General features: G+C 30.0%; 1 protein-coding gene and 1 long non-coding RNA gene across 2 annotated transcripts; both read left to right on the forward strand.

Annotated features, from left to right (window-relative positions):
* The first annotated feature begins 2,025 nt into the window (after nucleotides 1–2,025).
* On the forward strand, nucleotides 2,026–4,889 carry LOC146907625 (tropinone reductase 1-like). Its single transcript, XM_085728929.1, has 5 exons — nucleotides 2,026–2,143; nucleotides 2,247–2,454; nucleotides 3,304–3,520; nucleotides 3,625–3,737; nucleotides 4,463–4,889. The coding sequence occupies exons 1-5, from the start codon at nucleotides 2,052–2,054 to the stop codon at nucleotides 4,631–4,633; spliced, it is 801 nt and encodes a 266-aa protein (XP_085585055.1). The 5' UTR covers nucleotides 2,026–2,051; the 3' UTR covers nucleotides 4,634–4,889.
* Nucleotides 4,890–7,767: 2,878 nt separating this feature from the next.
* Nucleotides 7,768–8,287, forward strand: LOC146907626 (uncharacterized). The gene is made up of 2 exons (XR_015020168.1): nucleotides 7,768–7,906; nucleotides 8,012–8,287. It is a non-coding gene; the product is annotated as an uncharacterized LOC146907626 (long non-coding RNA).
* The last annotated feature ends 4,327 nt before the right edge of the window (nucleotides 8,288–12,614 follow it).

Consider the following 12,614-nt stretch of genomic DNA (forward strand, 5'->3'; position numbering starts at 1 on the left):
TCTCTATTCGCTTGTTGGAAAAAATTAACAGTCAAACCTTATTTAAGTTTATTAAGAGTTTTCTATAAAAGTGATGAGTTCGTGAGGTATTACTATCTACCAGCTGTCAAATTGCACCTATTGATCACACGGGTTTGTACGTGTAGCGTCTTACTCTCTTAGGTGTTTGGGTTCATCGCTCTCCAGCTGTCAGTTGCAACCTTACACCAGAGTTTCTACACGGTTTAGTGTTTAGGGTTGTTAGACCTATAAGGAGATACACTTTGACGTGTAAAGGTACGTATAGGTTCTTACTTTCTCAGAGGTCTTTTAAAACAATGACGAATATTAGGGTTCCTAAATTCTCTATGCCTTAAAGGTACCCTCTCTATCCTTATAACAACCCTAAACACATTCAGTTATAACAAGCATGAAATGAAATATATGCAAATAGTAAAATAAAAGTTGGTAACCATAACATAAACATATTCTCCTAAACATAACAATTTGTCAAACACACTCTCTATCCTTCAGTCAAGCACTCCATACCTGTCCCAATAGTCAAAAGAAAATAAATGAGTAAATGAAATCATCAAATCAAATCATATCAGAAGAAAGAAGGTACAGATATACTACTGTCATTATGGTAACAAAAAACCCTTACAACAACGACAAGAATACTAAGAGTCCAACAACCTAAACAAAACCTCAACCTCAAATCTGGAACATTATATCAAACAATGGAGTAAATGATAATATTATATTAAACAATGTTATATAATCATAACAAAGCATAACAGAGAAAAAATTGTAGATATTAAATAGTTTCAGGTTTGATGACATTTGATGAAGTTAAAACAACTATGATAAAAAAAAATCAATAATGCATTGAACAAAAATACTTAGAATGACATTAAACAAAATAAGCATGGATGTGATTGGCAAGTCTAAATATAAAATGGAGTAAATGATGGTAAATACCAAGCTATGTTATATAACCATAACAGAAAAATTATAGAGAGATAAATAGTATGAGGTTTGATGACATTTAACAACTAACAAACCAACAAACTAGTAAAACTGATTAACTGTCAATATAGAAAGTTATGAACTCAAATTTTAAACTTCAACTCTTCTTACTTTCACTATAAGCAACCTATTATAGAGAAATGATATTTGTACAACCATTTTGTGACAACCTTTTGACAACTTTCTCTCATACTCAGATTATGATCTTATTATCTCTTTTCATTTTTCTCTCTATTGGTTTTGACCAAGAAGAGGGAGAAAGAAAGTTGTTGTGAAAGTTGTCATAAATGGTTGTACAAATATCACTACTCCCTATTATAATTGACTAAAATGAATTACAACTCACAACAAAGTCGTGGATGACACCATAGATTTGGTCAATTTAAAAACTAATGAACAATAGGGTAAGTGAAAAAAATCGACGCAATAGAGTAAGTCTTATGTTAGCATAACCTAGGTACTTGTATAGTAATTAAAATGTACACTATACTCAAAATGTTACTAAATTAGTCCTTATAGTGTGTTAGTCTTTTTATTTGATTAAATAATATGTGAATCTAGCTACTAGGTTACTTGACGAAAATATATTATTAAATCAACCGACTTAATTGAGTTGAAAGAGTTTGTTTTATATATGAACCTCATTGAAAGACTTTTACTATTTTTGGTGAACTTTAATTAAATAAAATCTCTTTTGAATTATTTTAAAATTTACTTTTTATTAAAAATGATAATAGTCCACTTTTAAACTTTTCGGACGTCTCTCTCAAAAAAAAAAAAAAAAACTTTTCGGACGTCGATATTAGACAAACAAGTTTTTGTACTGGTTTTATGATAACAATATCCAGCAATATTCTTCACATGAAATATATCAAAAACGTATGAATTTTGATGAGTAAGATTGAATTCTATCTTCATATGTATTTATTTCCATCCACACAATCATAACTTTGAATTTTGTTTGTATCCAACTTTTTATTTGTTCAAATATTTCAGCTATTTTTCAAATTCACAACCAAGTCACACTGACTAGGAACAAAAATATGGCAGAAACAAAGTTGAGCAGCTTCAAAGATCAAAGATGGTCACTCCAAGGAATGACAGCTCTAGTAACTGGTGGAACCCGAGGCATAGGGTCAGTTCTCTAATGCAAATATCTTATCTCTAATGAGAACTTGTAATGGAATTTATCATGTTAATTTTATTTTGTTTTGTTTCTTTTGTGAATAATCAATCAGGTATGCAATTGTGGAAGAGTTAGCAGAATTTGGAGCAAGTGTGCATATATGTTCACGAAATCAAGAAGATATTAACAAATGTTTGAAAGAATGGAAAGGCAAAGGATTTTGTGTAACAGGGTCAACTTGTGATTTATTATTGCGTGACCAACGTGAAAAATTGATGGAAACAGTAGCTTCAATCTTTCAAGGAGAACTCAATATTCTAGTAAGATTTAATCATTCAAATTTGATTTTGGAAACAAATTAAAATAAATTCATTTTCAGTTTTGTAGTCAAGAGATTTATACAATCAAAACAAAGCAGGGGCCAGCTTTTGGATGTCTAAGATGAAGTTTAAATTTTTAAAAACCCACAATGGTATTTTATTAAAGTTTTTTTGAAAGGTTTTTTTATTAAAGTTATTAAGTTTCGGTTTAAATTATTTGTAACCTTTTTTTTCTTTGTCTAATTAACTAGCTTAGTGGCCGGAAAATCAACCCTTAAAGGTGAATAAACGGGAAGTCGTGAGTTCGAACTCTGACCAATGCATATTACAATGTATTGTCTATTGTCTTTATCGATTGAGTTATGCTTACATATTATTTGTGACGTTTTAAATCGCAGAATTATTTTTTTAAGTATCAAGTTTGTTTAATATTTCTTTTCCATTTTATAATAAAGTCAACTGATTTAGTTTTGTTGAGACATGGCTTCTTATCAAGTGCCCTAAGAGCACTTGTTAGCATTTCTTTTAAATAAATTTTTATTAACTTTTACATTTTGAAAACAGTAGAATATGAATTATTCCTACTATCCTCTAAAAAAAAATCTTGCTAACTAAATTTTTTATATTTTTGGTGGTCTAAAGCAAATGTAACAAAAAAAACATATTTTTGGTGCTCTTTTTAATTGTACCATTGGGCCAGCCCCGTCAAAAAGTTGCAACTTGCGTTAACAAAATTCTATGTACAAGCTACAAATTGCAACTCAAAAGAAAGACAAGCAAATAAATTTTTTAGATTTTTTTAATTGACTATGTATGTTTATTTGATGATTGAATTTCTCAAACTGTTAGGTAAACAATGCTGGGATATTTGCTCCTAAACCCATCTTAGATAATACTGATGAAGATATAACAACTACAATTGGTACCAATTTTGTGTCTGGTTACCATTTGTGCCAACTTGCACACCCTTTTTTAAAAGCATCTCGATATGGAAGCATAGTATACATATCCTCAATTTCAGGTCTCAAGGCTTTGCCTTTTGTTTCTGTTTACGCAGCCTCTAAAGGTAATTTTAATTATATATCTTCATATTATACCCTTTAACTTGGAACTTTGCAGAAGATAATTAGTATTCTCAATATGATAAAACTCCTATTTCTATCTATGTAGGAGCCATGAATCAATGCACCAAGAACTTAGCATTGGAATGGGCAAAGGATAATATTCGTGCTAATGTTGTGGCTCCTGGACCTGTGATGACCTTACTTTTGGAGACTACTATGGTATGTTTTATTCATGATAGCAATTTACTTAAATTATTGCCTCTTCACTTAGCGTCCGTCAGTTATAGCTTTTTTAAGAAAAGAAATTTCTTAAAAAAATCACTTTTAAGAATATTGCATTTGTTTGTTACAGTTTTAAAAAAAATTAATCTAAAAACAGCTTTAAATGAGAAGTTGTTAAGAGTAGTTTCTCAGAAAATATTTTTTTTTGTAGAGAAGGGAGAAAATATGATTCAAAAGATTGAACTAATTTTGCAACAAAAAATCTTTTTTATATAGTTGTATCCAAACAAACTAAATTACCTACTTTAAAAAATAATTTTTATTACGTTAGACAAACGTAAAAAGAAAAATAGATTCTCATTTTTCATAAAATCTCCAAACATAATTTCTAAATTATGTTATGTGAAAATCACTTTTACTTTAATATGTAACAAACATGCTCTTGGTTTGGCAAAGGACAAACCAAGTGTTCACGTATTGAGAAGGGAGTAGATAATAATATCACAATATTGAGAATAAAATAAAATTAAATAAATATATGTATATAAATAAACAAAATATTTCTCTTAAAAAAAATAGTCGGGTCATAATTTGCTTATGTTAATATTGTTTTATGCTTTTGTTAAATTGCCATGCCTAATTTGGCCTAATTTGAACTTTTGTATCCTTTTATGCTTTAGCTATAATGCTTATAATCACTATTATAATTTCTCTTTTTATAGAAATTAGATGCCGGAGTGGATAATGCTATCAAGGATATAGTGTCTCAAACACCTAGTGGTCGGATTGGAGAACCTAAAGATATATCAGCATTGGTTGCTTTTCTTTGTCTTCCAGCTTCTTCACACATAACCGGACAAATTATAGCAGCAGATGGAGGCTTCACTATTTAAGATTAAAAGTTTAAAATTATTACTAATTTTTTGAAAACAACTTAAACATCAATTGCTATTATCTTTGTTGCGATAAGTTTTGTATTTTTCTTTTCAAAGAGTTTAGGATTTTAGTCATATGCTTTCTCTTATTTATGTGTTCTCCTATTTGTTGCGGACTGATGCATGTATGTTTAATGTTAGGTGATGATCGGATTTAGGCAAGTCTACCAGATCATTTACCAAATAATAAAATGTAAGCAGAGTATCGTATCTACATAGATTGTCGTTTCAACTAGGCAATTCACGTTAGTATTTGTAAACAAGAAAATAAATAAAACAATTAAAATAAAAGATAAAAGGTATAAGAGTTTTGCAATTTAGTCTGTTTGCAGTAGAGCAAGAGTTTAGAAGTAACATGTTTGATTGCAGAATGTTATCGACGATTAGGATTCTTAGAATCTCCTCTATTCGTTTGTTGGAATAAATTAACAGTCAAACATTATTTAGGGTTATTAAGAGTTTTCCATAAAAGTGACGTTCGTGAGGTCTTAGTACCTACCAGCTATCAAGTTGCACCTACTGATCACACGGGTTTGTACGTGTAGGGTCTTACTCTCTTAGGTGTTTGAGTTCATCGCCCTCCAACTGTCAGTTGCAACCTTACACCAGAGTTTCTACACGGTTCAATGTTTAGGGTTGTCAGATCTATAAGGAGATAAACTTCGGCGCGTAAAGGTACATGTAGCTTCTTACTTTCTCAGAGGTTTTTGAAACAATGACGAATATTAGGTACCATCGTCTATTGAATCTTAGAAGTTCATCAACATACTCTCCCTCACGGTAGTTCTACAAATGAGCAACCCTATCTCATCAACATACTGCTCATTTGTAGAATTATTGTTTCCGTAATCTTAGTTACTTCCCAATTCGTGCAGGCTTGCACCAATCTTAGGTATGTCACCTCCCTAAGTACCGTTTATCTTAGGGTGATTCACCAGGAGAAGCATAGTCTTACGAATAGTAAAATTAAGGCATAAATTCACTTTTGATCCCCCTATTTTAACTTAATCGGAATTTTAATCCCCCTATTTTCAAAACCAATATTTTTCCCCATTTTACATTTTTTAGGTTTTTATAATCCCCCACCAATTTTAGTGTTTTGAAATTATCATTAATGACGTGGCGGTGTGTGTTGGCTAATTATGTTTCCATGTCATTAACAGAAATAATTAATTACATACAAAATGTAAAAACTAATTGATTAATAATTTAAAAACAAAAAATGAATTAAATTATAATAAGAAAATGAATCAGGTTTGATAACATGACCCATAATTTGTCCATGTGAGCTTAACTCAGTTGGTAAGGACAATTCATAATATATGCAAGGTCCGAGGTTCGAACCCGGACAAAAAAAAAAAACATCACCCATAATTTTTAAAATCCCTAAGTATCCATCTACTTTTCCCTGAGATATCCATCACAAACCTAATTTGCATATCGTGAATTCTTTGAATAGAACTGCTATATTCCCATTGCTAGAGGCATTCTTCAAGTATCAGGTTGGTTAGTTAGTATTTCAATTTCAATTGTCTATTGGTTGGATACACATTTATGTTTGACTTTTAAGTTTTGATTCTGTGAGTGAATTTGCATGTTGGATTCCGTAGAATGTTTCAAAAAAGTTGTTTGAAGAAATTAGTGATTTTACAAAGAGAAATGATATTTGTACAACCATTTTGTAACAACTTTTTGACAACTTTCTCTTTCATACTCACATTATGTTTTTATTCTCTCTCTTCCTTTTTCCCTCTTTATTATTTTTGACCAATAGAAAAAGAGGAAAATAAAGTTGTCATGAAAATTGTCATCAATGGTTGTTCATATATCATTACTCTTTTACAAATTAGCATTCATGTTTTCAAACCTGATTCAGTTTCATATTACTCCCTCCGGTCCTTAATATAAGAAAATTTTCAAAAAAAGTTTTGGTCCTATTTATAAGCAAATGTCACAACTTTTAAGGATAGTTATTGCTTAAAAGACTTTTTTTTACCCCTCATTTAATGTTTGTCTTTTTAATATTAGTTGATGTATTTAATGTTTCACAATATTCTATAAGGGTATATTTGTAAAAATGTTTAAAAAGTTACAACAATTAATGCTGACATTGGTTTTGATGTTTTTTGGTTTTTCTTCTTATATTAAGGACCGGAGGGAGTATAATTTAATATAATTTTTGTTTTGTTAATTATTAATCAATTTGTTTTTACATTTTGCATGTAATTAATTATTTCTGTTAATGGCATGTAAACTTAATGACAATGACAAATCACTAAAATTGGTGGGGGATTAAAAAACCCAACAAATGTAAATTAGGAGGACTAAAATAGTGGTTTTGAAAATATGGGGATTAAAATTCTGATTAAGTTAAAATAGGAGGATCAAAAGTGCATTTAAGCCTAAAATAAATATTTATTTTGCACATGATTTTTTTAAACAAGAATAGAGTGCAAAATAGTAAGCGAACAAATAGTTTTTCTTGGTTGATATCATCAAAACACTAAGATAGATATTTTATCTTAATCAAAATTGTCCTTACATTATTATCTCATTAGTATATTGCTCATAGAACTAATTTTTACACCATTCTAAACTATTATTCATCTTTTAAATTTTTCATGACCTTTTTCTTGATTGTCTTAAAGGTGTAAAGTATCTATTATTTATCAATGGTTAATCTCCACCCGATAATCTTATTGAAAACCTTGAATGGGATCTCCAATTCCAACCACATTTTATTTAATCATAAGATTCGAACATGAGACATAGATTAAAATATCCGAGTCTAATTCCACGCATACAAATTTAATATAATGTTGGTTCTCATTTGTCTGTTATGAAAGGCTAGATAGGAAATAACAAATAATAATGAAAGGTTAACCAACAAGAATGATCTCTAGTTCCCTCAAAAAAAGAATGATCTCTAGTTATAATTATTATAAGTTCGAATGATCAATTCCACGAGCTGAAGGGACAAATATGCCACGTCAATATTCAATAGTGATATTTAATATTAATATAATTTTGATGAAGGATTTTTATGATAAAGTAAATATTAAAATCTATTTAATTGACGTAAAATAGTAAGAACTTTTTTACTATATCAAATGATCAAACAATTGTGAATTTGTAATTAAATGTGAAGGTGAAAAATGGCTGAAATTCTCAAGTTTGTTTATACTTTGATCCTTTTTGTTTCCATGTTTATCATTGTAGTTAATGTTTGTGGTAAGATTATTTTTTGTAATTTTCAGTTGAAGTTTTTATTTATCTTATACACAATCGTTCACTCCTTTTTAGTAATATTTTTTTTATTCTTATTTTACATTGCAGGAAAATGTGTTTCTGACGCCGAGTGTGGACAATATATGTGTCCCTCTCTAACAGTAATAAAGTGCATTAAAGATGAATGTGTATGCATTCATTATGATCATGACAAGCAATAGGTGAATCTTGTAGCTTATCAAAACGGACTTGATGCTTGTTCCTAGCTCTACTTATTATTTTTTATTGTTACCGTTGTTTTGTTGTAATCCTTAGGATTAATTTTTGTTTTTTGTTTTACATTTGATTTTGCAAACTTATGAATTGAAATGTGCTTTGTTATTATTTATTGATTGTTAAAAAATAACTTATGGGGTTTAGGGTGTTACACTCAAGTCCAACCAAATTGTTTGATCATTTGATATAACCCTTGGCACTTCCAACCAAAAAAACTCTAATCCTTCCCACAATTAATTCACCTATTTCTTGTTCCTCTTCAAATTTCTTTTCTTTAATCATCCAAATATTCAATCTTTTCCTCTCTCCGATACTAAAATCATTTTTTTTCATCTGGATTTTCTTAAATTTCATAAAGATCAGATTTTTTATGTTTCCATGCTAAGGAATGAGAGAAATCAACTAAAACAAAGAGGAGCAAGAAATAGGTGAATCGGTTTGGGTATGCTAGAAGAATGGATTTGATTGTGGGAAGTAACAGAGTTAGATAGAGACATGGAATTTGTAGAATTTTTTTGGAATTTCTTTTCTTTTGTTTTTTGGGTCTGTTAATTTAATTATTAGCTTTTCTAGTAATGAATAGAGATTTTGGTAGACACCTCTAACATGTACACACTTTTGTGCTACTCTAAAAAAATTCAGTTAACCAAATATATGGTCTGTGTGACCACATTTTTTCAGTTGCGTGACCATATATTTGATTAACCGTTTTCAGAGTGATACAAAGGTGTATACATTAAAGGTGTGTACCTATGATTGCTTTTCTAGTAAATTGCTTGTAGAAGCTCAAAGGAATAGAAAATACCTGGGTTACAGAATCTATCTACGAAGCATGGAATGTTATAAGCTTTTTTTGATGAAATGCTCTAACCACGGTGTCAGCGATACAACTCAGATTCACGTATTTAGAAATAGACTACAGCAGCAAAACAAATTATTTTTGGGTGCAATAGTAGATGGTTTATTAATGTATAAAAATGTCGTCGCTGCTATGCATATCATAAAATGCATGGTTCATTAATGTATAAAAATGTCATCGCTGCTATAAGCTCGTGATGCTGCTATAAGCTCGTGATGAAAAAACATTACCAACCAGAATTTTTTGGTCAAACGAGCTTCTGCTATAAGTTATAAGCTAACTCTGTGGTCTTACCAAACAGACCTAAAGTTTAATACAATACAACAGAGGAAATACGCCAAAGAAATTTGGATTGCTCAAGCCAGAGACGAACGATGCAATCTTAGTTCAAAATAAAATTCAACACACAAAAGTTATACCTGTTCACTCCCAAAATTTGACCTAGTCCAGTCCCTTCACGTTTGAAGGATTTTACTGTATTATGACTGATTATAGAACCATTGTGACAATATAGTCCAAGAATTCATGCCTTAAACTAAATGAATTCCTTTTCGGCCTCAACCTGGAGTACTTCCTTGCCTACAAACCTGACGTATCCTTGCCTCAAACGAGATGACTTCCTTGAAAATAAAGTTTGTGTGTTGGAACGTTGGTGTGATGTTGGAAGAAAAAATTGGAAGATTAAACACTAAATAATTATACTTTGATCTAATGTTGCGTGAATTGAAAAAATTGAGTGTGGATGTCCCACATAAAATAGAATACACATTAGTAGTATTTAAATTGCAGTCTTTAATTTAAAATACTTGATAATGATAAAAATAATAGTAATTACTCCCTCCGTTTCAAAATACATGTCTAAGTCAACCAATTCACATATGCCAATGCACAATTTTGACCGTTAATATATTTAATTATCTAAAGTAAAAAATTATAAAAATTTAATATTTTGAAAATATTTGTCGAGACAAATCAAACAACATCTTACATGTTAATATTTGTATTTATACATTAGTTAAAAAGTATGGTCAAAGTAAGTCAAGTGAATAATGTACATTGCAAAAATTGGACATGTATTTTAAAACGGAGGGAGTATTATTTATTATTTTTATTCATGAATATTCACTTCCCATAAATTTAGCTTATGGTGGATGTGATAAGAATAAGAATTCAATTGAATTTCTTATCTTTCCTTCATTTAAATCCAATGAGTTTGTTTCCTCCACTTTTGTGGATTTGTTTCTTTTTTATCTTATTCACAAATGTTGTTGAACAGATTAATGGATAAGTTCCCTTTTGATCTTATCCATTAGAGTAACTGTTGCCGCAATTTTTGCTAAAACAACTACAAAATCTCTATATAAATAGATGACTCCACTCAAATTAAAAATTGCACCAAAGAGTTTCTATTGAGTTGTTGAAAACTCTTTCTCTCTTCTCCCTCCAGCTTGTGTTGATGAGATATTCTTCTCCTCATCTCCTTTTTCTGTCCCTTCGGAAATAAGAGTGTTCTTAAGACCTTAGTCCCTATAATGTCCATTTGGAATTAAGAAAAGGTCTTAAAAACATAATCCCTCACATGCCCGTCTTTCCACTTTTCTTATTGCGCTAACGTTTGAAAATTATGAACGGTGTTTCTTTTATGAAATTTTAATTTTGATTAAAAGTAAAAATATAAATGTTTTTTGCTTTCAAATTATAACAAATCAAATTAACTCCTTCAAAAAAAACAAATCAAATTAATCATAATTATCTATTTCAATGAAACAACAATGTAACGAAAAAATATAATCTAAATTCTTATTTTTTTAATGACACCGAGAACAATCTTTATTATAGAAAAAATTATTGTTTAAGGGTATAATTGGGATAATGAAAAAGTAAGTATAGATACACTCATCTAGTTTGTTACACTTTTTAAATGATAAAGAAAAAATTAGACATTTGTGTTTGTTACACTTTTATTTTAATATTTAAATTTATTCTTATCTATTTGTTACATGTTTTATTTGTATTCATGTTTTATTTGTATTGAAAATCATGAAGGTATTTTTGGAAAGAAAAATTCAGCCCAAAAAAGTTGAAAGATGTTGTTTTCTTTATATATAGTATAGATAAATATTCTTTCAATATTTTTCTAATTAAGGAGAAATGGTGGTATCACCATATTTGAGTGGTCGTAGTGTCATATTGATATTTTGGCGAACTTAAAGTTAGAATGGTGGTAACACCATATTTAAGTGGTCTCAACACCATAACAGAGTTGTGACAATATCATATTAAAGTGGTTTTAATATTAAAGAGTGGTCTTAGTACCCTATTTGAGGGTGTAAGTCTCGAACGGTTTTCTACAGTGCAATAGTTAGCCGCACAGTTGTAGATGAACTTGTTTTATCCTGGAAACGGCGTGGTTGATAGTCTGCCCTGCACAACTTTGGGCAGTGCCACGAAACGTCTTAAAAAGAACGACCTAGTCGTGACTCAACCTTGTAACAACTTCGATAGATAATTTTTTCCGAAAAAGGAATTTGGAAATCCAAATACAAGAGTTTGAAAATCCAAAAACAACAATTTTAAGACGTTTCCTACTGCTATGTCTACCGAAGAAATTGTAACACCCTAAACCCTTAAAGCAATAAATTACGCAAATAATACAAATCATACAAATGATTTAGATGTTACTTCTTCTATAAATCCAAAACATGCATAAATAATTTTTCTCAAAACATCGTTGTGGAATATAATATCACCACATCTCATCAACTGTTAAATAAAAACCTACGAAGTAGCCATGTCACATAATCATAATACATCTCCAAAATGAATCTGACATCTCAACATAATGAGTGAATAAAATCTCAACAAGTCATAAAATATAGGGTATTGTTAACGAGTGCCTCCGGGACACTCTTTAAGCATGCTAAATTAAGAAATTATTTTTTAAAAATGTAAAAGTTTTCAATTTTCAATGCACTGATTACGTAAATATTCATAAAAAGTTACCATTTAAGGCCCTTAACTAGTGCCCCGAGGCACTATATATATACACACACATATATATATTCGTGTTACTAATGTAGAAAGTAACCAACAAAATTTGATCTATGACTCAAATTGATTGTATATGTTTTATGCACACTTAAAGAAATAGTCAGCAGACAAATTGTTCTTCTTGCTTTTTTATCATCAAAACATTAAAAATAGATCTATCTTAACTGATAATCGGCAAAATAGTTGGTTATCATGTTGCACTTATCCCCCCAAAATTAACAAGAAAATGAGTGAATGCAATGCCTAAAGCATCTAATCAGTGCATATTTAGGATTTTATAGTTTTAATTAGTTTTTAGTGTTAATTATTCATTTTGAACTAGTAATGCTTGTTGTGGGTATTTAATGATACATAACGAGGACTGGCTCTAGAGATCTGGGAAGCTGCAGCATGGATTAGGATTGCTTCAGTGAAAATATGGAAAGATGCAGTGCCCTTGACCGCTTGACCGGTTGTAAAACTAGTACAACCCATAGGACTACATCTGGCCACAACTTAAGGAGTAAGAATTATGAGCTGGCGTCA

The sequence above is a fragment of the Medicago sativa genome, chromosome 7, assembly GCF_051527215.1.
Source record: "Medicago sativa cultivar Bolivia chromosome 7, Bolivia_mono, whole genome shotgun sequence".
Classification (NCBI taxonomy): Eukaryota; Viridiplantae; Streptophyta; class Magnoliopsida; order Fabales; family Fabaceae; genus Medicago; species Medicago sativa.

Excerpts from the sequence above, each read along its gene's own strand:
- LOC146907625 (XM_085728929.1), top strand. The coding sequence starts at position 2,052 with ATGGCAGAAACAAAGTTGAGCAGCTTCAAAGATCAAAGATGGTCACTC. Across the intron at positions 2,144-2,246 it reads GGTGGAACCCGAGGCATAGG|GTATGCAATTGTGGAAGAGT; the intron begins GTCAGTTCTCTA and ends ATAATCAATCAG. Across the intron at positions 3,738-4,462 it reads TACTTTTGGAGACTACTATG|AAATTAGATGCCGGAGTGGA; the intron begins GTATGTTTTATT and ends CTCTTTTTATAG.